Below are 25,811 nucleotides of genomic sequence, written 5' to 3'. Positions count from 1 at the left end.
GCGCGCGCCCCTGTGGCCACGCCCCCTCTCGCCCGGCGCGAGGCACGGGCTCCGGCGACAAGGAGAAGAGGAGGAGGAAGACGACGGCGGCGACCACTCTTCTTCGGCCCTGCTGCCTGCTGGGGCCGGGCTCGCGGGGCGCTGCGTCCCGCCCCCGACCCGCCTCCTCTGCCTCCGGCGTGGGGAGCCGGGCTGAGGCGGAGAGGGGCGGCCGAGAGGCTGGCGGCTGGGCTCGGTTTCCTGCTCAGTGGGCGTCAGTTGGGCCCCGCCGGGCCCCGCCCCCTCCGCCGCGCTCCCTCCCCCCTCGCCGCCCGGCCGGCTCGGAGCTGTCACTCAAGGCGGCGGGCTGAGGCCGGCGGCGGCGGCGGGCGGAGAGAGAGGCAGCTACGCCACAGCCCAGCGGCGGCCATTCGTGGAAAAATAGGCCGTCCCGCTCCTCCCAGCTCCGGCTGCGACCGGCCTTCTCCCCGCTACCCCCACCCCACCCTCCGCCTCCTCCTCCTCCTTCTCCTCCCCCCTAGAGCGGCGCCTCAGCGGGGCATTAATGCGGGATGAGCGGTATGTAACCCCCTCCCTCTCTCCCTCCTGTGCACACCCCTCCCTCCGCTCCTCCCTCCACCCTTCATCCCCCCTCTATCCCGCCCTCCCGGGTTCCCCCTTTTCTTCCCTCGTTCTCCCCCTTCCTACCGCGCCCTTCCTTACTCTTTTTTTATTGCCCTCCTCTCATCTGTTCTTCTTCCTCTAATGCCCCCTTTCTTCTCTTCCTCCACTGCGTGCCCCTCTGACTTGCCTCCTCCGTTCCTCCCTTCTCCATTCCCCCTTTCTTCGCTATCCCTCCCCTCCTGTGCACATCCCTCCCTCCTTCATTCCTCTTTTCCTCCCTCTTTCCCTCCCCTGCTCAACCCTCCTCCTGCCCCCTAAAGCATCGACGGCCACTCAGTGGCCGTCGATGCTTTAGGGGGCAGGAGGAGGAGGAGGGTTGTGGGTGGTTTTTTCCTGCTGTCTCTGGGAGAGGAAACCAAACCTCCCCTTTCTGGGTGTTAACTCTCCAGCCCCCATGGGTTGGGTTTCAAACCACGTTTCTTAGGACTCGTTCTTTTGTAATAATGATTTGCACTGTTGTTTTCATGAAGAAGTAAAGGCAAGAAGCAGGGAACCAAAAAAGAAATGCTCATAGGTTTTGTTATTGTATAAATGAAGGTGAATAATTAACCTGTTACACTTGATATTTTTACAGATCAAAAGAAGGAGGAAACTATGCCCACAGAGGGAGAGAAATCTCCCGAGGCAGAGAATAACAACAATAATAATAAAAAAGGGAAAACTGGAGGCTCACAGGTAAAGCACACACACCAAAATAGGGAAGTACCCAAACTATTAGCATTTAAAATGAAATGTTCAGCTAACTGCATTTCCTGCTCAGGGCATCTTTCTTTAGGTTGGATGAAATATAGTTGGTTGGGTGAAATATCTTTACTGCCTGGATGTGTTTTTTGGTTGCATTTTACAGTGATCAGCTGCTTTCCATGTATTAGAGGCACTTTTTTTAAAATTTATTTATTTTGGGGGGGGGGATTAGAGTGAGGACGAAACAGTCCTGGCTGTCACATATTCATTGATAACTGCTGGTCTTATGTTTAAAGATTATTTACGGGAATATGTACTTCCTCATTCAGTGCTGTGTGATTGGTTTCTGTATGCAGAAGCACTCTTTTTTTTTTTTTTTCCCCCCCTGCTTCCTGTGTAAATCAGAACAGCATGAACACGAACCATCAGAAATAACTATTCAGAATCTGCTCTGTTTTCTCTTTATGGATAGGATTCTCAGCCTTCACCTCTGGCTTTGCTAGCAGCCACTTGCAGCAAAATAGGAACTCCTGGTGAGACTCAAGCAACTGGACAACAGCAGATTATTATAGATCCAAATCAAGGTTTGGTGCAGCTTCAAAATCAGCCACAACAGTTAGAATTAGTAACAACTCAGCTTGCTGGAAACACTTGGCAGCTTGTTGCTGCTGCTCCTTCTGCTTCAAAAGAAAATAATGTTGCTCAACAAGGATCTTCGGTTGCCTCAAGTGCAGCTAGTCCCTCCAGCAGTAACAATGGAAGTTCGTCTCCTTCAAAAACCAAACCAGGGAATTCTTCTGCAACAAACCCTGGACAATTTCAAGTCATTCAAGTACAAAATCCAAGTGGCAGTGTCCAATACCAAGTGATCCCACAGATTCAGACAACGGAAGGTCAACAAATTCAAATCAATCCTGCTAATGCTACTGCCCTACAAGATATACAGGGTCAAATTCAGCTTATTCCTGCAGGGAACAATCAAGCTATCCTCACAACTGCAAATAGGACAGCTTCGGGGAATATTATTGCTCAAAACCTAGCAAATCAGACAGTTCCAGTCCAGATTAGACCTGGTGTTTCCATACCACTGCAACTGCAAACTATTCCTGGTACTCAGGCACAAGTCGTAACAACTTTACCTATAAACATTGGTGGAGTAACCTTGGCATTGCCTGTGATAAACAATGTGGCAGCAGGAGGAGGTTCTGGACAAGTTGGCCAGTCTACTGAGAGCGGAGTTTCCAATGGAAATCAGCTAGCGTCTACACCTGTCACTACTGCCTCTGTTAGTACAATGCCAGAATCTCCTTCCTCATCTTCCACTTCTACAACTACTGCCTCAACATCTCTAACTAGCGGTGATACTTTAGTAAGCTCTGCAGAAACAGGCCAGTACACAAGCACAGCAGGTAGCGGTTCAGAGCAGACAGCTGAAGAACCTCAAACAACTGCTACAGACTCTGAAGCCCAGAGCTCCAGTCAGCTCCAGTCGAATGGACTACAGAATGTTCAGGATCAGTCAGGTTCCCTTCAGCAGGTCCAGATTGTAGGCCAGCCTATTCTACAGCAAATACAGATCCAGCAGCCTCAACAGCAGATTATTCAGGCTATTCCTCCACAGTCATTTCAGCTCCAGTCAGGGCAAACTATACAGACCATCCAGCAGCAGCCTTTGCAGAATGTTCAGCTGCAGGCAGTGAGTCCAACTCAGGTGCTCATCAGGGCTCCAACTTTAACACCATCAGGGCAAATTAGCTGGCAAACTGTACAGGTTCAGAATCTACAAAGCCTTTCCAATCTTCAAGTTCAAAATGCTGGGTTACCCCAACAACTAACTATTACCCCTGTATCTTCAAGTGGTGGCACAACTATTGCTCAGATTGCACCAGTAGCTGTTGCTGGTACCCCAATCACACTGAACGCTGCCCAACTTGCTTCAGTACCTAATCTCCAAACAGTAAGTGTTGCCAACCTGAGTGCTGCAGGTGTTCAAGTTCAAGGAGTTCCAGTTACCATTACCAGTGTTGCAGGTGAGTAGTCTGACAAAGTGTTTTACTATTGCAAGAATACCAGACAGTTTCTTAACACTTTTTTCAGGCTTTCTGTAGTAAATTTGAAACTCTTAACTTAAAAAAAATCTTATCCTTATCACTAAAATTCAGTATTTTAACATAGCTGATGCCTCTCCTAGACATTGAGCTAATATTAGCAGTTGGATCAGTATGAGTTGCTGCCTCTGTTGAAATGGAACTATTTTATTTAATAAGACAAAGAGAGAAAGCATCATTTACGAATAGTTTTGAAGACACGTAAGCTTTGGGAGGGAATATAAGGCTGTACTGTTACAGCTTTGATTTAAAAAAAAAAAAAAAAAAAAAAAAAAAAAAAACACCAAAAAAACAAAGCCACTCTTCCAACCAGGTAGTACTGCTAATCTATGCTGGGTGGTGGGGTGTGGGATGAGGAAAGAGACAGTAAGTAAACTCGTGTCATGGCATATGTCTTGTATGGAACTGTTTATTATATTCTGCATTAGCTCCTAAAGTTGTTCCCTCTGCAAAGAGATCAAATGGAATAAGGTACACTTATGCACAGTACAGTTCCTGTGATTTATGTGTTGTTGTGTGGTGTTTTTTTTTAACTCATAACTGTAGCTCAGTGTTTAATATTGAACTTCTGAATTGTATTATGAAATGTCTGTTTGATTATGCTCATCTAATAGTTGGAGCAGGAGTGATTAAAAGGTTTTAGGCTGGATAGTAGAACTTAGTTCTAAAGCAGGTTCTATGCAATGTTCTCTGCGGTGTCTCACAAGATTATCTCTATAAAACTTGTAAACTTTTAAAGATTTTATATAAAACTTGATTTAGGGGTTCTCTTTGCCAGCTTGATAACCATTTATAAGAACTTGGTTTTACTTCATACAAGTCTTCTAGTCTGGTAGTTAAACTCTTGTTATAAAAACTGTGTCTGCAGTTGGGCTGTTGTGAATATAAAACCATAAGAAAAACCTCATATCTAACTTCTGTCCAGTCAACACTAAAAGTATTAGTATCATACTGGCACACTGGCTTAATAATAAGAAATTTTACACTTGGAGAATTTTATCTGCTATGGTACTCTTTGGCACCTAATGGCATGTTGAAATCTTAAGAACTGGATTGGATGCATTAAACCCAGCTTACTGAAGGAACATTGCAGGAATGTTAATCTAGGTAATCAAAATTAAAATCTTGATCTTCTGGTGTTTGGTTTTAATGGTTCCAAACAGAAGTTTGCATGCTGGAAGTGACCAACTGCTACAATAGGCTATGGTCTAATTTGCCTTGGAAAACTTTCCTTGATGGGAGAGTGCTGATTGGCTACAGTTGTTAGACAGAAGTTGATACTTTGGTAGGGGACTATATGGGAAATCTGTTTTGGGAGCAGCCTGGTCTTGGCAATGGGGTAGAAATCTTTCTGCATGCTTTTATTTATTTTCCCTCTCTCTTCCTTCTTACTAACGGCTTACAACTGTTTACTAGACACTAGTAGGAATTCGAAATAAAAATTCTGAATATCATCTTGCTCAGCTACCTTGATTGCACCTCTGCCTGTGATGCCCTCTGGAAAACAGAGGGATTGACATTTATAACTGAGGATGAAAGAAGGGAAGTGAGTTGCAGATGTGGTCCTTAAAGAAGCCTTAGTCATACAAGTTCTGTAGTGTTTTTGTTTTTCCCTTATACTAGCAGCAGTGAATTTTGTGTGGTGTGGTTCTCCCCCCCCACCCCGTTTCTTCCATACATAAGGTACTATATCTATTTCTGAAGCTTGGGGTTAGGGGAAAAAGGAGATCTCCAAGAAAGTGAGTTAGAGGTCATCATCTCCTTTTCTTTTTCATCTGTTTCTCTCCTGCAAAGCTTCCTAATGCTGCACTCTGGGAATGGGAGACATGATAGCATGGAAAGGAGAGTGAAGGGCATGAAGTGCTGTCCTCTTGTTAATGCTATATTAAATATTCAAGAAAAGAATGGTGTATGAAACAGAAACGCAAACATGCTAAAAACTAAAGTTTGCTTACCAATTATAAGGAGTAAGCTGTCTTGATCATGGCTATTAACTTCCTCAAGTTCGGCATTTTCAATTTGAAATGGCTTTTACTATTATCATTACAAGGAATTTAAGAAAATTAACTGTCCACTTATCTCAGTATCTGCAGATTGGTATGTCCATTCTTCCTCTGCAGTACCTGAGTCTGTCAGCCTGAATTCTTTTGTGCATGAATTGAACTCTCCAAAAGTGGATCATTTGCTACAAGTGAGCAGTAAGAGTAGGTGTTAGAAATAAGCCATATGTAGGATGTCCAGAAAGTGCCAGGAAACAGACTGACTGAAAGACTCAATCCACGTGTGAGCTCAGGTACTCTGGCCTTGTTAGAAGAAAAATGCTTTTTTTCTTCTTGAAGCAAACCCAAACAATCAAGCCAGCAGACGTTTTTTGGGAGGGAGAGGGGGAATATTTGTCTGAAATAACTATTCTTTTGTTTGTGTTGTATTTCTGTTGCATTAGTTTTTCTAGTTATTATTACAAAGGAGTAATTTGGGTACTGAGAAACTAAGAAAAATGCAATAAATGAAACAGTAAAGCAATAGGACTCTAATTTAACAGTAAATAACAAAACTTCTTAGCTTAAAATTCTTATGGAAATGTTAAGCAATAGTTCTATGTTCTTTAGTCATTAATATTCTTGTCAAGAAGATTCTAAATTCTGGAAGAGACATATCTCACATTGTAAGAAAAATATTAAAACATTCAAGTAAATATTTTTGTTGGCTTTATAACCTGTGTTCTGAGTCTCTGGTCTCAAGGTATGTAGGCTCTAGTGTAAACCAAGCAAGGTGAATAAGGTATGTGGGTTGTGTGGATTTTGTTTGTTAATGGAAAGCTTGGATGTGTTGCTTTTGGTGAGTATCACATTTGTAATTGCATGTTATATGTGGGCAAAAGCAAGGCAAAAGCAGAAGTTCTCATATTGTTTCACTTTCTGGCCTGAGTGAAGATTCATTCAACATCAATGAGGTAGAGAAATTTTCTAGAAGTAAAAGACCTACAAAGCATCAGTCGAAGGAATAATTGAAGGCACAGAAGAAAGCTGGATGAGGAGGAGACAGAAATTAAGTATATGAGCCTTAAAAAAATCTTTAAATAATGATGTAATTCAGAGCTAATCAAGCTATGTACTAAATAAAAGCAACAGTGTTTACCTGAACATGAAGAAGTCTGCAAATATCTGGCTTGCTATGAGATGAGTTCTGTCATAGCCATCTTCCTTTGAGCAAGTCTTGTGCAATGTAAGTAGCATTTCTTTAGCGCTACAGGAATTGTAGTGTTTTTATACCTCATTCTCTGGGGAACAGGATAGTCTTTAATGTTAATCTGAAACAAAATACAAAACAAAATACATGTTGGCTTCCTGAGTTTACCCTATATGAGTTTGGTGCAAGCAAACGATACACAGCTACAGCTCTCTTGCCTTTTTAAGATTTCTGCTGTAATAGCTGTGTAGTCAAGGTCAAAGGATTCTCCCCCACCCCCCTTCTTAAAATAAGGTAACCTTTACTTTATTTTCAGGCCTTTTTATTTATCTGGATGTGTTTACTTGACAACATAAATGACTGTGAAGGAGCTTGTTTTAAAACTGCTGTGGTCCTGAAAAAACATGGTTCATAAAGCCATTTCTCTTTTTTGGGCTAGGTTCCTTTGTCTCTCAACACATTGAGCTTGGAATGTATTTGTTTTAGGAATAGCATGGAATATGAACACTGGATGCTGATAAATGTGGGGTGGAATAAAAGGGACTAGTTAAACTGTTAATGAAATGCTTAAGTATATCAGTTTGTCTGTAAAAGTTATTCTGCCTGTGTAATTTTTTAAGTTGGGGCCTTCAGAAGAAGTCACAAGCTTTTCTGAACTTGTTCAACATTCTTCTAACAGTTGGAATACATTCTACCTCTCTTGATGGTGTCTTTTCAGTGTTTTTTTTTTTTTTTTTTTTTCCCCTCAGAAGAAACAGGGAACTAAAGTAATGGTTCAGACTTGTCTCAACTCTGATTATACCTCTTGAAATAATCGTCACATGAGGATGAAGGTGTCTGGCTGTCCTTATATGGGACACTTTAAGTTACTTGTAACTTACCTGAACCTAGTCAGGGTTTTGTTAGTTTCTTGTCATGGGTTCCACCACCTCGCAACTCAAGTTCAAGCCACTTTAAGATGGGCGGTGACATGGCCCGAATTATAGGGAAATTTGAGTTCATCCACCAAAATAACATGGAAGAAGAACTTCTATTCAGTGGAAAACTTTCTTGCCTGACGATACTGGAACTAGTGAGTTTGCAGGGATGTGCTGTGGACTTTAAACCAGTTGTTAATGACAATGAAGTCCAATATCAAGTCTTTTCACTGGGGCACTTAAAAAAGGGGGGGAGGGGAGGGGCAATGCAATTTACCCTACTTCTGTTTCCCACTCTGTAGTAATGTGGGTAACTAAGACTTTTTTTCCCTTTTTCTTCCACCAACTGCTTCTGCTGCACTACTGCTATTAATTATGTAGTTTGCTAGTCAGGTCTCCTGCTTCCTTATGCATTTTTTTTCTCACTTGCCTGCATCTACCTTCTGCCTGTCCTCCAGGCTTTCTCTTCCCTTTCTACTGTTATTGAGTCCTCTTCTGTGAGAGTTGCTAATTCTGTGACTTGCTGTTCAAAGGCTGAAGACATTCAACCAGCATGACTGGAATATCCAAACAGACTTCTCGGGGGGGTTTTAAAGATTTTGGTAAAATGGTTTCAAACAGGAATAAAATGATAAATAAGAGATTAAATGTGTGTAATTCAGGAATGTAAGAGTCAAAGGTGTTTCTAACTAAATAGTTAGTCTTTGATGGTGTTTGATGCTGACTGGAAGCAATGCATGCAAGAATAATCTGCTTTCACAGTTACTGTTCCACCCTTCAGTGATCCTGCAGCTCAAGCCTTCATGAGCCAGAAGTGGTCATTTTTATATTTAATGGATTTTTTCTTATATGAATTTGTCTTTTTTGAGCCCATGTAAATTTTTGACATCTTCAGCACTTGTTGGTAATAAATTCAATGCCTTAATTGTTGTATAAGTTCCCCCCCCTTTTTTTTTAATTTGATGTTCTTTTAATTTCTCATAACACAAGAATTCAAGATCTCTTTCGTCTTTGTACTACCCATGAACTTCTATATCTCTATCATATATACTAGATATTGAGGGAAGGGAGGGTTGTTTAATCTGAAGTCCTAGACTATTAGACTTGCATCACTGCATGAGAAAAATAGGTTTTCATGTTAGTCTCCTACTTGCTCATGTTAATGTAGCAAGGAGTATGGGTAGACTATGGGTTTTGTAGCTAAGCAAGCAGGGAAGCCTTTTGGTGGTGATGAGGTGAAAAGGGTTTAAAGTAGCCACAGCGTGTACAAGCAAATGGGCAAATATAGATGCTAATTGTGAAAGTCAAAGGAGCTAAAGGGTGGTGGTTGCATGATATTTTGAACATCATCCAGTGTTCCCCTGGATGTTCATTGGCCAGCAAGCTGTGGCAAATATCTTGAAAGAAATAGAAGCTGCAAGCTATGGAATCTGCAGTGAAAAGATAAGTACAAAGAATTGAGCTCTTTTCTACAAAAACAGAAAAAACAAATGCAGAAGGCTGGCTTAATTTTTGCATCCTAGTGCATTACTTGGCATTCTAGACAGTCTTCTACTGTGAGTGTTTGAAAAGCAGTTGGGAAGAATATGAAAATTTAGCATACTTTTTCCCAAAGTAATGAAAGGTCATTTACAACTGTTCTCAGGTTGCCCTGAGCTGAGGACTGTTGCAGAACCACAATGTTCTAAATATTATAGCGCTTGGCATTCTTTTCAAATGCTTCAGAGTAATTATAGGAGAAACATTTAATCTTCTAATAGCAAGATTCCTTTGGTTGTAGGGTTTTCTTAAACTGAAATTCAGAATAGTCACAGAAACAGTATATCAACAAACCATGATGATATTTGACTAGGTGATGGTAGCTTAAAATAAATTATCAGTATGCTGTTTCAGAACCTGATGCATATGGAAACCACAGTCTATTTGTTCAACTAAATTGTCTGTGGAGAATAACATTGTGATATGCCTCCATAAAACAAGCCTTTGCTACCTGACCTGTGAGTAGCAAGACATGACTTCATTACTTCTGGATAAAGTGGGGAGGGGGAAGTATTTTAAATAATACCTTTGCTCATAATTACACAGTGAAAAAGGCTTCTAATGAACAATTTCTCTATTAGTAACAAGAAATAGGTGCAAGTTCTTAAAGTCTTCAAAGAAGAGCATTAGTAAAACTATTTCACAATTAGAGTATGTGGTCTTGTAAAAATATTTCATCGATACAGGTGCTCACTCTGAGAATATTAATTCCTGCCCTTCCTTTTCATTCTCTACCCTCAGAAATAGGAGCATGTAGAATGGAAAATGAATTGACTAAATTTTCTTGTTCGGAAAATGTGTCAAGGAAGAGAATGCTTATTTGAATGATACTGCACATCTTCATCAGCCTGTTACTACTACTACTTTTTTTTGGACATGAGGTTCTAAGGGGAACATTAATTTTAAGTATAAAGAGTATTATTGTTGAAGAGCAACTAAACTTTCCAGTGCTCAGTGATTTTAATTAAATATATTTAGTTAATAAAAGTTGTTTTATTCACACGTTGTATCACAGCTCTTGAAATAGTCAAGACTGCACATGCACTGTATTTTTCTAATGAATATTTTGCTCTGGCTATATGGAACTTTCACCAAAACCATAGTTCTGGACATCCTCAGCCTCTTGAGAAATTTAGCATCTCTGTGTATGCTTACATTAGTTTGGAGCATAGCTAAATGGATTTCTGTACACATTATTTCTTAAGAATAATGTTTGGAGTGATCCTTAATACTTACTGACAGTGATCCTTAATACTTACTGACACTGGTGAACAGTCATATACCTTGATAAGCTGGTGATAGGTAACCGTGTTATCCCAGTATGCATAGTTAGTCTTAATAGACTTGTAAATCAGTATCATATTGTGGTAAATAGAACAGTTAACATCTTTGTACCAAAATACCTGGAATACATGATAGGTACTTATACAACACTTGAAGTACAAGTCTGCCTTTCCTTAGATATAGGATGGTTTCAAGTAATGACGTGATCACTTTTCCCTTGAGCAAAGTACTGAAGTCTAAGCAATATGGGCCTTGGTTGTCTTCTTTCTTTGGTCACCGGGAAGTAACTGAGTAAAACATCAGGCTTTTTAGGTTATGTTCTGTACCAGAAAGGAAGAGCAGGTGAGATCAAGCATGCCATTTTAAAGGCTAACCATGTTACAGAAGAGTTGGCAGAACTTCTAAGGGGTTGGATCTTAGATGCTTACATGGCTCTTCTTCTGTCATGCTGTAATATGTAGCTTGGTTGGTCCTTGCCTGATAAAGGCTGCAACAAGGTATAACAGTTGTTACAACTTAAATAAACAAATTAGTCATTGATATTGGTTAGCCTATCTACCCATAGGCTGTGATAAATCCAAGACTTCTATCTCATATTTAGTCTTACTGTAAAATACCTTTAAGACTGTTTCATGAATCTTGTCTTTCCTGAGAACAATCTTAATTACCCTCTTGCTAAAAGTTTTTTAGATTCTGAACAAATTTATCAAATACTATACAACTTAACCTGGTTTTAAGGTTATCTCTCTTCCATTCTGTTAAGTGTTTTGTTCTCCATATCTACATACCTGTTTACTAATCCCTTATGTGCATAGAGGCATACTTATTTTTATCTTGATCAATATAAAGGTAACATTTCATATAGCTGAAATGTTTACTTAAAGAATATTTCTGAGCACTCTAGTCAAGCATCAGCTTGGAAGTATAAAATATTACATAAAGAAGATAAACTGTAGGAAAAAAAAAAAAAACAGGTTACTAAAAACTTAGTGTGTATTTCCTGTCAACTGCCTTCTGTCCTTTCAAGATTAGGCTATTACTATTTCCATGGTAACTTACACATGACTTACATACATGGACTTATGCAGACATTGAACTAAAATGCTGAAAAACAGACTTAAATCTCTGACATCAGTATTTTAGTTTACCTATGGCAGAAGCATTTAAGATGGGTGCATTTTTTGATTATTATAGGTTGTCAGGTATTGCGCTCCTCTATTTAGGCTGTAGAAACTAACAGTCAACAAGTTTACGTCTCTGAAGTACAGGGGAAGAGTAGGAAGAAAGAACTTGGCAAAGTTCTGTTGTGCCTGTAAGCTATTGAATAAGCCAAGAGTTGGGAGGGAAAGGGCTGTTTTCAGTGAAAACAAACATAAAAATGCACTCTCTTTACATTCACTACTAGTTTCTATGCAACATATGTGACATTCTACAGCATAGAAGTGCATGCTTTTGTCTGCGGAGAAGTTTTCTTGAAGACTTAACCAAAATATTCTTTACTTTTTGACTTCTTCAACAATGATAAAAATCACTTTTTTTGAAAAGTTCTCTTGCCTTAGCAGTAGTATAACAAGTTAATTTCTCTGACTCATTGGATCAGTGGATAGTGCATTCTTTAGAATACCTAATAAATAGAACGTATTTTTTTCCCCCCCAGTTGAACCCTATTAAAATAACAGCAAACCATCTGGAACAACCAGGAGTGTTGTCTGGTTTTGATTGAAACCTCTACTTGATTGTGCAAGACTAAATTTTGTGAAAATGCAGTTCCATAGTTGATTTTTCATTGTTTACTTATAGCATTTCCTGTGTTGTATTTGTGCTAGCTCTTTGCTATGTTTAATAAAGTAACACAGAAAACTGGCTTTCAGTTAAATGAAAAAATACTGCAATCTGGAAAAATTACTTTTCTATCTGAAAATACCGAAGTGACTTCATGTTGTCTTAAAGCACCTGGGTAAAGCTTCCTGTTTTTGAAAAGCTATTAAAATACCTTCATAAAATTTCATGGGCATGTTTTATATTTGTCTTGTTGGTAAGAGTCTTACACAAAAGAAAAAACATTTTTAAAGAGTTGTTAAACCCTCAAAAACCTTATTTATTACTGCTTTAGACATCCAGCTTTTAAGCGGCATTTTTCACAGAAATTAAGCTTAGTTAATCATGATCAGTAATTTTTGAATGCACTGGCCCATTTGACATAGAAAGCAAGCTCCTGGGGAAGAAGATCCAAGTTTCTACAAATTTTGTCAAAATCTGCAATGGCAGAAGACAGAAATTTGCTGCATTGTCCTTTTAGTTAGTAGGAAAGACAGAGCTTGTCTAGTTAATGCTGCAGTTGTTTATACTGGAAATTGTTTTTGCTTGCAGTAGCACCTGGACATTATGTGCTGAGACAACCCAAACTTTGTATTGTAGTTGGACTCATCCAGTTCTCTTTCTCTACTCCAAACTGTTCTTTCCTGAAGAATATGTGGTTCCTTTGAATCAACCATTGAGCAGTTTCTGTTCTGGGGAATTCCTTTTCTGTAACTTATTTCTCTATATCTTTATAAACTACTACTTTAGGGCAGAAGAGAGGGCAGAATTATCTGCGTAACATTTAAGTAACACCAAATTACATTATGGCTTCTGCATAAATTCTGCAGCTCACTTTTGTCTTCATATATTTAATTTTAAAATATGGTTTTCATTTTTCTTCAGCATGTAATCTTATTTCTAGCAGCTGATGTTGAAAGCAATTATTTCTGATTGTATGAACTATTACAACAGCCTTTTTTTTTTTTTAACTTTGAAATCTTAACTAATCTTAATCAAAGTAGACTATTTGTATTTTATTACAGAAAAAGAGTGTCCAGAAAGGATGTTTGCAAGCTGACTGCATTTGGGGTATGGAGGGGAAAGGGAGATGTGAGACCACCTTCTCCCCCTGGACCCCTGCTTTGCATCAGTAAGCTGTTGAATCTGTGAGTTGTTGCATCAGTTCCAAAGCTTGCAAAGCTTTGGAGCTCTGCAGGCTGTCATAAGCTTTACTTCAGCTGTCCTGCGGTAGTATATACATTGAATTATGGATGTCAGTCATGACCTTCTCTTTCATTTTTGGAATATACAGCTACACAAATGTTTTTGTAATATTAACTACTCTAGCTCTAGCTACATTTTTTTAAAACTGTTCCTCAGCTTTTGTAATAAGGCACACAGTAGTGGGATACCTCTCTGTTGATAATGCTGCCATCTTTTTTGCTTATTTACATTGCTTATTTACAAAATTTTCTTTGGGAACTGAGTACCAGAAACTAGAAGTGCCTTCTTACATTTCTCTTCCTTCCAAGATCCATTTTCTAAAGCTTGAACTCCTGTGATCCCTCTGAATGGATCAGATGTTATGGCCCTTTCTGCTCTGTTGGTTCAAAGAGCAGTTTTTCATGCTTACTATTTAAGGCGAACAAGAACAGTGTGATAGGAATGCTTGTCCACTGTGTAGTAAAAGGAAACTTGATTTGGCTTATGGTGGATGGCCAAGCCTAATAACCATAATCTTTAGTTTTCAGTCACTCTATAGGAAAATTTTACTTAGGTAACACACATCAGCTTTTTTAATCATCTTATGTAGTTATGGGAGCTCTTATTTTGCAAGTTTGCTTTGAAGCCTAAAATTTATTTTTAAATTTTGGCTCCATAGGAAGAGCTTGGAAAAGTTAATTTCTATTGCATGAATGAGTTACAGATTCTTATATACAGGAACACCAACTGTTAAGATGAAGTTTTGACGCAAAATTGGAAAGCAAAATAAGCAGTCCTGAAGAACAAAGGTTATACAATCCTGCATCTTGATAAATTGGGTTTCTGGTAATGAGTTATGCATTTACTTGACTGTTTCAGTGGGAAAGATTACTGGCTAAAATCATGTAGGTCTTCTATTTGAGAAGCTTTAAAAATGTCTATAATCTTACTTGTAATTATTCAGTTGTAAACATATAGTAAAAGTCTGGGGGGGGTTAATATTGCAGACAGTGAAAGTCTTACTGCACTTAATTTATAAAATAAGTACCATGTCAAGTTGCCTTGTTGTTTTACTTGACTACAGGAAAACATGCAATGATTACTCCCCAAAAGAAAGTTTTAGACAGCAGTGAAAATAAAATGGAATTAATTGCCATCAGTGTTATTTTGTGCACTAACATTTTGTTGTAACTTAAAATTGTAACCTGACAGTATGTGTAATAAACTTCAATTTTTTTTTACAAGTTCAGTGATGATTTTGTTAAGGAGAGAATGTTTCACAATTTCAGGAAACCGCTATTGAAAAGAAATCATGGGGATTTAAGAAAAACTGTCTTCTAAAAGCAGGTGTAAATGCGCAGTGACTGCTCTGACAACCGCTGTGTAATAACATAAATGAAATGTGACCTTGACTGTTTGTTCCCTCAGGTAGTGATCTGTTTAGACCTATTTCTGAAGTCTGCTGTGTTGAAACACGAGAGCTCTTGTTACTGAAAAGCTTGATTATGAATGGTGAAGTATAGTGATATCAAGTCTTGTGGTTTGGAGTTTATCAGGAAGAAGTAATGTTAAGTGATCTCATGCTTGAAGCAGAATTTCTGGAAGGCGTTAAATGGTATTTTATGACCTTAGCAACAAGTCATATGGCTTATTTTTAAAAGGTCTTTTTCCCCTGTCTAGAAACTGACAGATTATTCTGTACCTTTATGAACAGCATTATCTCACCTACCTGTTTTAAGAATTAGCAGGGTTTGTTTTGCTTGTTTTTTAAAGGAGGAGCTAATTTGCATGTGCATTATCTCTATGGAAAAATCCTCCTTTAAATAAATTTTAGAAATTACCTCAAATTTTGTAAGCTGCCTAAAAACTCATGTCAACAGTTAAGTAACACCTCAGTATCTTTTCTTTATTAAACTTGATTTAAGAAATAATGAAATGCTTCATCTACATCTGCCATTAGTTGCCAATTTATGAAGAATTTCTTTTTCATTAGGATAATAGGAAAAACAGCAGCAGCACATTCAGCAAGCTTTAGCCCATCTGATCTGGCCACCAAGGCTCATAAGTTCTGGCACTGTTCTGTAGTTTGTACTGTACTGTAATAGTTTTGGTCTAGCTTGAGGGAAAGTAGAGTCTCAACTTATCAAACAGATGTAGTGTTGAGTCGTCATATGCCTAATAAAACTCCTCCATGTCTTTAGATAGCTGCAGCCTTTGGTGCAGCTCTTACTACAAAGGTTTTAATTCAGTACTCCTCTCTTTAGCTAAATAGTGCTAGTACTTGCCCTCTCTTTTTTTTTCCGATTAAGGCTCTTGAAACTCAGTTTCTCCTATTAGCAAGATGAAGATTCATTCCTGTGCTTGGCTCAATTTAACAGTCTCAAAGTGACCTTAATTTTCAGTAATTTTTTAATTACTAGTAAATCCTAGTACATTATTTTAAAAAAAAAAGGCAAATCAAGAACATAGTGGCCTCACTTTAAGATTTAGATCAGAACCTGTTGTCAGTTGTTTCATGAAAACTTACCAATCTTTCTTCCTGAGAAAGACTTTCAACAAGCCTCAAATATTTTACTCTCAAAGGGATAAAGAATTTCATATTTAATAACTTTAAAGGAGAATAGATATATTTCTTCTTATCTTGTGTGCTCTTAGTGTGCTAGCTTGTTGGGATGCTGTTTCAGGCATCCATAACAAAAGAATTAAGTCCAGAAATTTTAACATAGAACATTTGAGTGTTTTCTTATAAATATTCTTTGCCAAAGGCTTACATAGTTATCAGATATCTGTGCTTCCTCCAGTTATTCCTTTACCTCAAAAAGTACAGATTTGCTTAGTGAATATTGTGACCTGGATCTTTAAAAAATGCTATTTGTGTGATATTTTGAGAGTTTCAGAGCCTTCTGCCCTGATTTTAGTAAGTGGAATTGAAGGGAAGGGGAGTTTAAAATAATCAACAGCTCTTCAAGCTTAATTTAAAGAAGGAAGTCAACATTCACATTAAGAAATGTAATAACTTTGTTAATGCCATCCAAAGAGCATGTATTTAGAGACTATAATTGCCTGAGCAACCTTACCCTTGGCATTTTCTGTCTTTTGTATTTTACTGTCACCTTTACATTTATTGTGAAGTGTTCCTACTCAAATATATGACTATATCATGTTTATTAAGTAGATTAAAGTTGTAGCTCAATAGTGTGTATGTTACACTCCAAGATGGTCCTCATGTGGACCTTGCAAGTATTCATTAGAGAACAATGACAAAGATTGAGGAAACCACAGGCTAGATAAAGTATGTGTCAGCAGTGGTACTGGATATTCTGAAGAAGTATCAGAAGACTTTTGTGGCTGGTTATCTCATGAATCAAGTTTTGGTCTCTAAGTCATATCTAATCAACACAATGTATGCAACTCAAATACTGAACAGGCTTCCCCATAAAGGATCCCCCCCCAGATCCATCAAGAGTTACATGACAGATGCTTGCCACTGTAACATTAGTGATGGAGCATGAAAAGGATTCTAAGTGCATCAATTTGTATCTTATTTGAAAAATTTGTCTGGGAAAAGTTACATTGAAACTTTAATTAAAGAAAATTCAAGAAAAAAGAAAATTGAAAGAAAATGATGCTACTCAGCTGTGTTCTAACCATAGAATGATTAGGTGGCAGGACTTTTTTGGCCAAACAAAACTTTTTGACATGGATGGAGTCATCTGTCTAACATCCTTTTGGATGACAAAGGATAACTCTTAATGTACCTGAAAACCTGACTATTGGTGAAACAGTGTCAGAGACTGCAGTAGATGTGGCCATAATAGCTGACAGACCTTTAGCTTTTGTAGTGAGCATTCATGGACTGTCTTCATTTATAGTGCTGGCCCTGTGATTTAAAGCAGTTTGCATTTTGAGTCTGCTTAATAAGAGGGCTGATAGCACTTTGTGAAGTACTCCAAGCTCAGCCAGTTCTTCCTGTTAATGTATTTACCTTTGGCTAACCAAAAACTAAAGCTGGTTTTAGCATAAGTAATAACAATATTATGTTAATATGAGTATAAGATATAAAGTAAAAAAAAATCAGCCTTCTTTGACTCTGGCTATTCATTATACTCAGTCATTAATTCAGCAGCTTTAACAGCCTGACAGGGAATTGCCATGGACTAGCATTTTCTTTGGAAGCTCTTGTGTCCTGTTCTGCCACTATTAACCCAAGTGCTAGATATTACTATCTGCATTTATGACCCAATGTTGACCATACTCTATCATCATTTCCCTCATAGACTATTTGCATGAGTGCCTTTTGCTAACACTGGGTTCATTGCTCTATTGAGGAGGTATGAAGAAGTCTCTTGAGAACATGGGGAAGAAGTTTATTTCCAGTATTCTTTCTGAAAAAGAAAGACTTTGTTCTATCCTAGACATATGGAGGCTCTACACTCAAGAGTAAGATTGTAATTCTTCTCTTGTTCCTCTGCTGCAAATTCTAAGCTTCTTTTAGACTTTTTTTTGTCTAGTATTACTGTCTAGCTGTCCAATAGCAAGTGGGATTCAATCATTATCACTTCTGGGTTTGCCTTGTTCTTTTCAGAGAATCAAAAGTACTCAGTAAGTATCTGTCAATAGTTTTTGTGCACTTAAGAAAACAAGGAATGCATGTTTATTAATATCTAGGAAGATCAGGTGCAAGTTCCAGGCTGAAGCAAAGAGAAAGAATTGGGAAAATTCAGTCAGTGCTTTTGGTGATGATAACATGGTACTGACCTAGGTACAACATGGATTAATTACTTCTTATCTCATAGCCAACGCTGGCCTGTTGGGAGACAGCCTAGTCCCTTTGGGAGGTTCTCTATATATCATGCTTTTTAGTCTTAACCTATTTGCTTGTATGTGGAGGTGTTTGTTAGGTTAATCTATAGCTGTTATCATGGCACTATATCCAAGTTAGTCTGTCCAAGCACCTATAGTTCCTCAGCAATCGTGTGAATAAAGTAATCATTATTCTGCACTGTGTCATATATAAACTCACTTGGTAGCTAGGCAAATTAGACTTCAGAAAGGGTGTTCTCAGTCTTATCCCCACTGATGACTTCTTTTACAGATGCCTGAGAAGTAAGTTGGTGTACCTGTTTGAATCGCTCTGAATCATGTTACCTCCAAGTAATTTTTTGCTTTTAAATTAATGCTTCAATACTGAGGACCGTCAGACAGGGCATACAGAATATTTTGATCTATTCTGAGCCACTCCCTGTTGGTAACTGCACTCTATCAATAAATAGAATAGTATTTCCCCTTCTTTCCCATTTGTGTGTAACCACTGAATTTTTGAAAATGGCAGCTTCTTCATTTATTGTGCCTGTGGCTGACAGGACTATCATTCAGTGTTATCAGATTTCAAGTGCCAGTCATGTCCCTGTGTCAGATTGTTTTCTCAAAACCTATAGTACTAACTAATTTTGGAAAGCAAATGTACTGTTACCCTGCTGCTCAAGAAACTATACTTACCTGTATTGGAATACTCTATTTTGCTTTAACATCAAGATAGTCTTTCTAATTTGCTTTGATCAAAAAAGCCAATGAGATCATGAAATTACACAATGCAATTGAATCCTTAATGCATCAAGTCAATCTTAGGATTCCATTTGATTCAGTAAAGCCTTCCAGTCTTCTTGAAACTGTACTCCTTTCTGCAAAACACAACAGAAAAGTTATTCTCACTTTTCAAAGCTCTGGTATGCTAGCTTGTTCAAATTTAGTCCTTTTCTTTGTGGATGTTACAGGAATATCAGCGACCTCAAGAAATTCATCCTAGAAGCTCTGGTTATTCATTGTGTTTACATTTGTTGTCAGCTGATTAGCTGAGGTGTTCCTTTCAGAATTTTTACCAGCATTTTACCAGAACACTGATGACCCATCATCCCGTTTCAAAAACATATTGATTTTTGCCCTTTGCTAGACACTAAGACTGTAACAAGGCAAGAAGGACAAATTCTGGGTTCAAAAAGTCAGTAGTACTATCTGTTTGAATCCTTGTTCTCACTCTCTAGAGTATTTTTATCAACAGTCGCTTACTGAGAGATCTTTACTGACGTTTAGTCAAAGAAACAAGAATTATTTGCCTTACCACAAACATAATCCTTTTTGGAGGCTGTTAGAGTGAATTGTGTATTCTCTCTGTTCAAACTTTTCAGAGTCCCAGGCTATGAGTACTGATACATTAATGTGTAGTTTTTTGCTTTGCCCCTTTCCTATTTTTATGACTTCATGTTGGAACATCAGCTACACAATTCTGAAAGACCTCATTAACTAAGAGAATCTTGTCTAATGAAAATAAAGCGCATCCATGTTAGGCTCTGTGTTGATTCAGTACTTACAGGTATCACGGATACTGCAGAAGTGACAATTCTGTATGCACCATATAACTACTTTTAAAATGAATTAATGCTAGTTTTCTGAATGTACATATGTTTTCCAAGGTTATTATAGAGATATTAACTGGCAATAGATTTAATAATATTTCTACGTAATATTTTGTTTAATGTTTTCTAATTTATCTCAGCTTTTGAGAAAAAGAAAGTGCCTGTTAAATTAGTTCACATTTCCTAATATCGCCCACTATTTTGCTGTCTTGTACTGTTTTAATAACACATGACATTAAGCAGGACTACCTAAGCTAGCAGGTAAGTCTTCTGGCAGTGCTTCAGGAAAACTGGTGAAATGGCTGGCTAGATGCAATATTTGTTTTGCAGTTTACCTTAATTTCAGTGGATTTTTGTTCTATAAAATATATAAAGTTTATTTGTGCAATTCAATTATTTAAATGACCAATAAAAGGTACAAAGATTTTCTTATTTTACAGGTCAACAGCAAGGACAAGATGGAGGAGTAAAAGTACAGCAAGCCACAATAGCCCCTGTAACTGTAGCAGTAGGTGGCATTGCTAATGCAGCAATTGGTGCTGTTAGTCCTGATCAGATAACACAAGTGCAGCTGCAACAAGCTCAACAAACTTCTGACCAGGAAGTGCAACCTGGCAAGAGATTGAGAAGAGTTGCCTGCTCATGTCCTAACTGTAGAGAGGGAGAAGGAAGGTAAATCAATAAATATTTAGGCAATTTATTACAGCTTGCCTAATTTGAGCATGAAATTTTTTTGTATCGCCTACATGTTTTTAATCCTGCCTGTTAGAAAATATGCTTGTATGTTTCTTTTTTGACAGGAGATTATAATTTTCTCAATTACCAGAAATATTTTTCCAAAGTTAGTTAATAATATTTTATAATATTATTACTTACCTGTTTAAATTTGATCTTTTTAGAGGCAGCAATGAGCCAGGAAAAAAGAAGCAACATATCTGCCATATTGAAGGATGTGGAAAAGTTTATGGCAAGACATCTCATCTTCGGGCACATCTGCGTTGGCATACTGGTGAAAGGCCATTTGTGTGTAACTGGATTTTTTGTGGCAAGCGATTTACAAGGAGTGATGAGTTGCAAAGACATAGAAGAACCCACACAGGTTGGTCAGCCCTCTCTGTATACATAATACAGCAGGTCTGAATCATAGCGGCCATGGTTTAACAGTTATATAAAAGAAAAGATCCCATTAAGATCTCTGAAAACTGCATTTATATGTAAATAAAGTAACTTAAAAAGAGTAAGTGGTAAATCTTAGTCTTTTATCAGTGTGAGGTGAGTGTGAAATAATTTAAATGATCTGTTCAAACAGTTCTTTTGAATCTGTGCTAGAAGGAGATGACCTCAAGACAGATAGCTGATGTACTGTAGTGCCCTGTAGTGTCCAATCTTAATTCGACATATTTTCTTGCACATGTAGGGTGGCTGTGAGCCAGGCAGCTGATTCCTCACTTGGACTAGTTCAGTCCACAAGAAATTTAACCTAGTCTCTTTGTCTGATTTGGTCTACTTGGGAAGTTTCATGAAGTTTCAAGAGACACTTGGTAAAGCAAGTTCTCTTAACAGTTCAGATTAGAAAGGTGGACCTTCCAGAAACTGAAAATTGTATCAGCCTTCATACTTCTAGCCCCAAAAAGGCTTTTTTTTTTTTTTTCAACTCATAGCTTCAGAAGATAGCGCTTGAAGGAAACCTACACACCAATGACATTCGAACACTGACAGTGCTTTTTTAGTATGGTGAATGTCCCCCTCTCCCCCACTGTCCCATACATCCTCATGAGACAGATTAATGGAGCTTTGAGATTCATGTTTCCAAATTGCCGCCTTATCATTGTAATCTAAATAAAGTTTTTTTTTTTTTAAAGCTATCAGATAGTTCTTTTAGGCTCTTTATGTCTTCTACACTGTCAGGTATGAAGTTTATGAAAATGGTGATCTAAAATTAGTGACCTAAAGTGACCTAATGACCTAAAATTCAAACTACACAGCAGCTAATCACATAGAAAATATTTGTTGAAAGCAATTTAAGAATGAAGAGTGTTGACAAGAGCCAAAAGCCTGTGACTGAACAGAACAGATCTGGAAATCAAACAGAGAAGAAAACATTGTCTTCAAAAGGACACTTCAAACATTGAATAGAGAAGGGTCAGATTCAAATGATCAAACAAGAATAGTGTTTAATGCTCTCTTTCAGTAACATTTTGGTTTTCTTCTTCTTTTAAAAAAGGTGAAAAGAGATTTGAGTGCCCAGAATGTTCTAAGAGGTTTATGAGAAGCGACCATCTCTCAAAACATGTCAAAACTCACCAGAACAAGAAGGGTGGTGGAACAGCTCTTGCTATTGTTACCTCGGGAGAACTGGACTCTTCGGTTACTGAGGTTCTTGGTTCTCCAAGAATTGTCACTGTTGCTGCCATTTCTCAAGATTCAAACCCAGCAACCCCTAATGTTTCAACAAACATGGAGGAATTCTGAAAGGATCATTTATACAGACGCCTAGTGCTGCACTTAAGTTTACATGCCTTTCAGGATATGGAAGTGGGCTGGTAAAGTGGATGACAGAGCAGGAAATCATGTTTTCAGTCTTGACTTCTACAAGTGTTCCAGGTTGGAAGGTCAGCATGGGAAGTGTACACTGGTGCAACAAGAAAAAAAATTCAAAAATACAAACAGCGCAGATTGATGAACTGGATAAACAGATGGGGGAATATTATTTCCATACTGTACTTTTTTAGTTATATATCTGTATATCATGTAATGATTTTAAATGAACTTTTCCTTCTATTTTAGCATTGTATGTTAATGTTTGTAAAATCAGATAATGTCAATGTAAAACAGGGTGAACCTTGATGAGGATTGGTATCATTTGATGAAGGTACTTTGTTTTTAATATAAATTTGTAATATTTTCGTGGGAACATCCCTTTCCCTTAAGGCACAACAAAACTGAATACAGATTGAGTGATAATGGAAGGATTTTAGTTTTTTGCTCAGTCCATAGAACACGTCAATTGATTTTGGCCGTCTTTTCTCAAGTTTTGGAATTATTTGAATAGCAGCTGGACTATACATGCTGCAAAATGGATCTGAGGTGTGGACCTCAGATAATTTTGACCACTACATTATAGTAGTGCGTATAAGTGACAATCAGTGAGTTCTAATCCCTCTCTTTCTTTGGAGAGTTAAGGTTATGTAGAATTAGTGTATACAGTAGGAAAGGTTAAACCCGTAGAAGGATATTAACATAAGATTTTACAGAAATAATGGTATCTTTATGTAGGATGAAAATGAATATGACAACTTGTGTGTCAATTTTTGGTATTTCATTTCATTATATTTTAAAACACCAGTGGTCCATTTCTAACTTGTAGGTAACATGAATCATAAAAATTCAATTTTAAATAGTTAATTGTTTTATTTTTGTTAGAATTCATGGACATTAATCAGAGAATTGTCTCCATGAGTGTTGTAGCTCATTCTGCAATTTCTTCTTCCTGTAAATACTAGTTATTATATTGTGGTTAATGTGCTGAGTTCTTTATGCTTTGACTTAATAGCCAAAGAAAAGAATTAATTATCACATTTTAACCAAAAAAGGCATTGTAAGTAAAATGTTTTCTCTCCTTTTCCCTAAATATTACTATCTTTAGTCTCTCTCCAAGGATAATATGTGGGCTGGTAATAAATATGTGTCACCTATGAAATCTTACACTGAGCCTCCAACCACAAAACAAACTGGGTAAAGAGGAATATAGCTATCTCTGTTACACAGCTTTTGATTTGAAAGGTTTGGTTACATTTTCAGATGTGTTGGTTTAATAGGAATATAGAGGAAATGAAAAAAAACAAAACAAAACACAAAAAAAAGTGCATTTGTATGTAAAAACCCCAGTGCATACAAGGAGGAAAGATGGCCAAATATTTCATACTCAGGATTTTGAATTATTCCCATAGGCATAAACGCAATCTTTTACAAATGTAGCTATTTGGTAATAACTCTCATGACCGTTTTTTTTAAATTATACACCAAAATATTTTTGATATAACTAAAGGAAGTACAGTGCAAGAAGGATAAGATTTTTTTCCTGCAAATTACAAAAGGAAGGATGTGTTTGGTAACTGTTGGTTTGAGACACGTAACAGATACCTTGTGCATTCCCTCACAAAACATATACTTCTCATCTGAATACTTTATCAGTCTTGTGGTGTTTTGTGTATTTTTGAAGCAAGAGAAATACCAATCATTGTTTACACTGTGTACACTTTAGGCCAGCCCTTTGTAGCAAAATACTAAGCTGAAGGTATTTTATACTTTCAGTTTACATAAAAAGCTTTGAGATTAAAGAAAAACAATTTTACACTGTGGTTATAAATTTCAAGTTTCTTAAAGCTTTTGTAGACTTGTAACAGAGTCTTTAAATTTTAGTTGGGTTTTGTACATTATTTTATATATTTTATTTAAAGTACTCTTAACTGATGTATCTGGATTTAAAACATCAGAATCAATTAGATGTTACATTTAATACAGATGAACATTAGGTAGTATTAACTGTTAATTTTATTATATAGGAAATGAAACATCAAATATATATTTTATCATTATGCTTCACAATCAGTGCTATAAATTTCTTTATGCAAAGAAAAACTTTCCTAATATTATTACCATGTTTCCTAGAAGTTAACAGTTTTTGTAAACCGAAGTTATGAGCATTCTGCACAACCATTTCATATATAATTTTTTCATGCATACTTATGTATGCAGATTGGAAACTGAAGTAATTTTTAATCTGCAATGAATCCCTATTATAGATGTATCAAAATCTAAATCTGGTTGGCTTCATAGCATCTAAAGCACATTAACTTGGGTTAGCAGGTGCACATTTTACCACTGGAATTAGAAACATTTTGACAGTCTGTTCTGCATACCCTTCTGAATCCACTTTTCTGTCTTAAAAGGATTGTAAATTTCAGTGTCCTTTATTTGACTCAGTGGGATATAGCTGTTGTAAGTAATAGGGCACGGATGTGCAGTAGTATCTTGTTTAATGGCATTTCACTGTTCATTCCCTTTGCCACCGTTAAAAATTTTGCTTTATTGTAATTATCAGTGCAAAGTGTATTTACCATGGTAGAACTCCAGTGTTAGAATAGTTTTTTTCTTAAAATATGCTTTCTTTGGTTAGGTTTGTATATGTGTTGCCGATTACATTAGAAATTGGTGTTAAGTCATTATTTATCACATTCTTTCATGAGAGCAGTAATAAAAGTGTGTAATTTAGGAGAAAAAGTTAATTTGTCAAAGTTAGGTAAGCATGATGTTTAGGTCCTATTTTTCAATTTTATAACTGTTTTATTGCAACAATATTTGTATTTAAGTCTTCATTTTAATGCCTTGTGGTGTTTTTTTTATGCATGTCACTGAATTGTCATCCTGCAAGAATTGATGTGCAGCATAGGGTATTAAATCTACATAATGATTTTGAAACAGAAAAATAGTTGATGGTAAAAATGTAAATGTTTTGCAAAAATTCCTTATAAAAAGTTTTGTAGTAATATTTCACTTGTAAATTTTTCTAAAAAAAAATGGAAAAGAAAAAAAATGAACGAGTAACATTTCCCCACGTGTAGAATTTAGAAATTAACTCTGCCAGCAAAGCCTGTAAGGCATTAATTTGACACTTTTACAATGCTGATTTGTATAATTTTTGGTGAGTTTGGAACTAAAATCATGTACAAGTTGTTGCCTGCAATAACATTTTGCAAGTAACCTATTAAAATTCCCTTGAGTTTAAAAGGTTTCTTCATTTAATTACTTATATTATAAAGCAGCAATAAATCATGTTTGAATGATAATCTGTTCATCAAGAAGAACACTAGAAGCAAATGCTTTTCAATGGGGAAAGGTTGGCAGCAGCTTCTGGATTTGTGTAATTAAGACCAGTACTTGCTGGTCAGCGTTTCCCAACTGGCAGACTCCCAACAGGGAATTAAAACAGCAGATTCTAGCTCAGCATG

At 37.2% G+C, this 25,811-nt stretch overlaps 1 protein-coding gene across 1 annotated transcript; it reads left to right on the top strand.

The window, feature by feature from the left end:
- Nucleotides 1–450: 450 nt before the first annotated feature.
- SP4 (Sp4 transcription factor) lies at nt 451–25,590 on the top strand. Its single transcript, XM_013941342.2, has 6 exons — nt 451–558; nt 1,238–1,338; nt 1,820–3,377; nt 20,241–20,472; nt 20,700–20,899; nt 22,025–25,590. Exons 1-6 carry the CDS (start codon nt 552–554, stop codon nt 22,270–22,272), a joined length of 2,346 nt encoding a protein of 781 aa, XP_013796796.1. The 5' UTR covers nt 451–551; the 3' UTR covers nt 22,273–25,590.
- The last annotated feature ends 221 nt before the right edge of the window (nt 25,591–25,811 follow it).

This window comes from Apteryx mantelli, chromosome 2 (assembly GCF_036417845.1).
Source record: "Apteryx mantelli isolate bAptMan1 chromosome 2, bAptMan1.hap1, whole genome shotgun sequence".
In the NCBI taxonomy this organism is placed as follows: Eukaryota; Metazoa; Chordata; class Aves; order Apterygiformes; family Apterygidae; genus Apteryx; species Apteryx mantelli.
The sequence above is the reverse complement of the archived record's forward strand: the minus strand, read 5'-3'. Positions and strand labels throughout refer to the sequence as shown.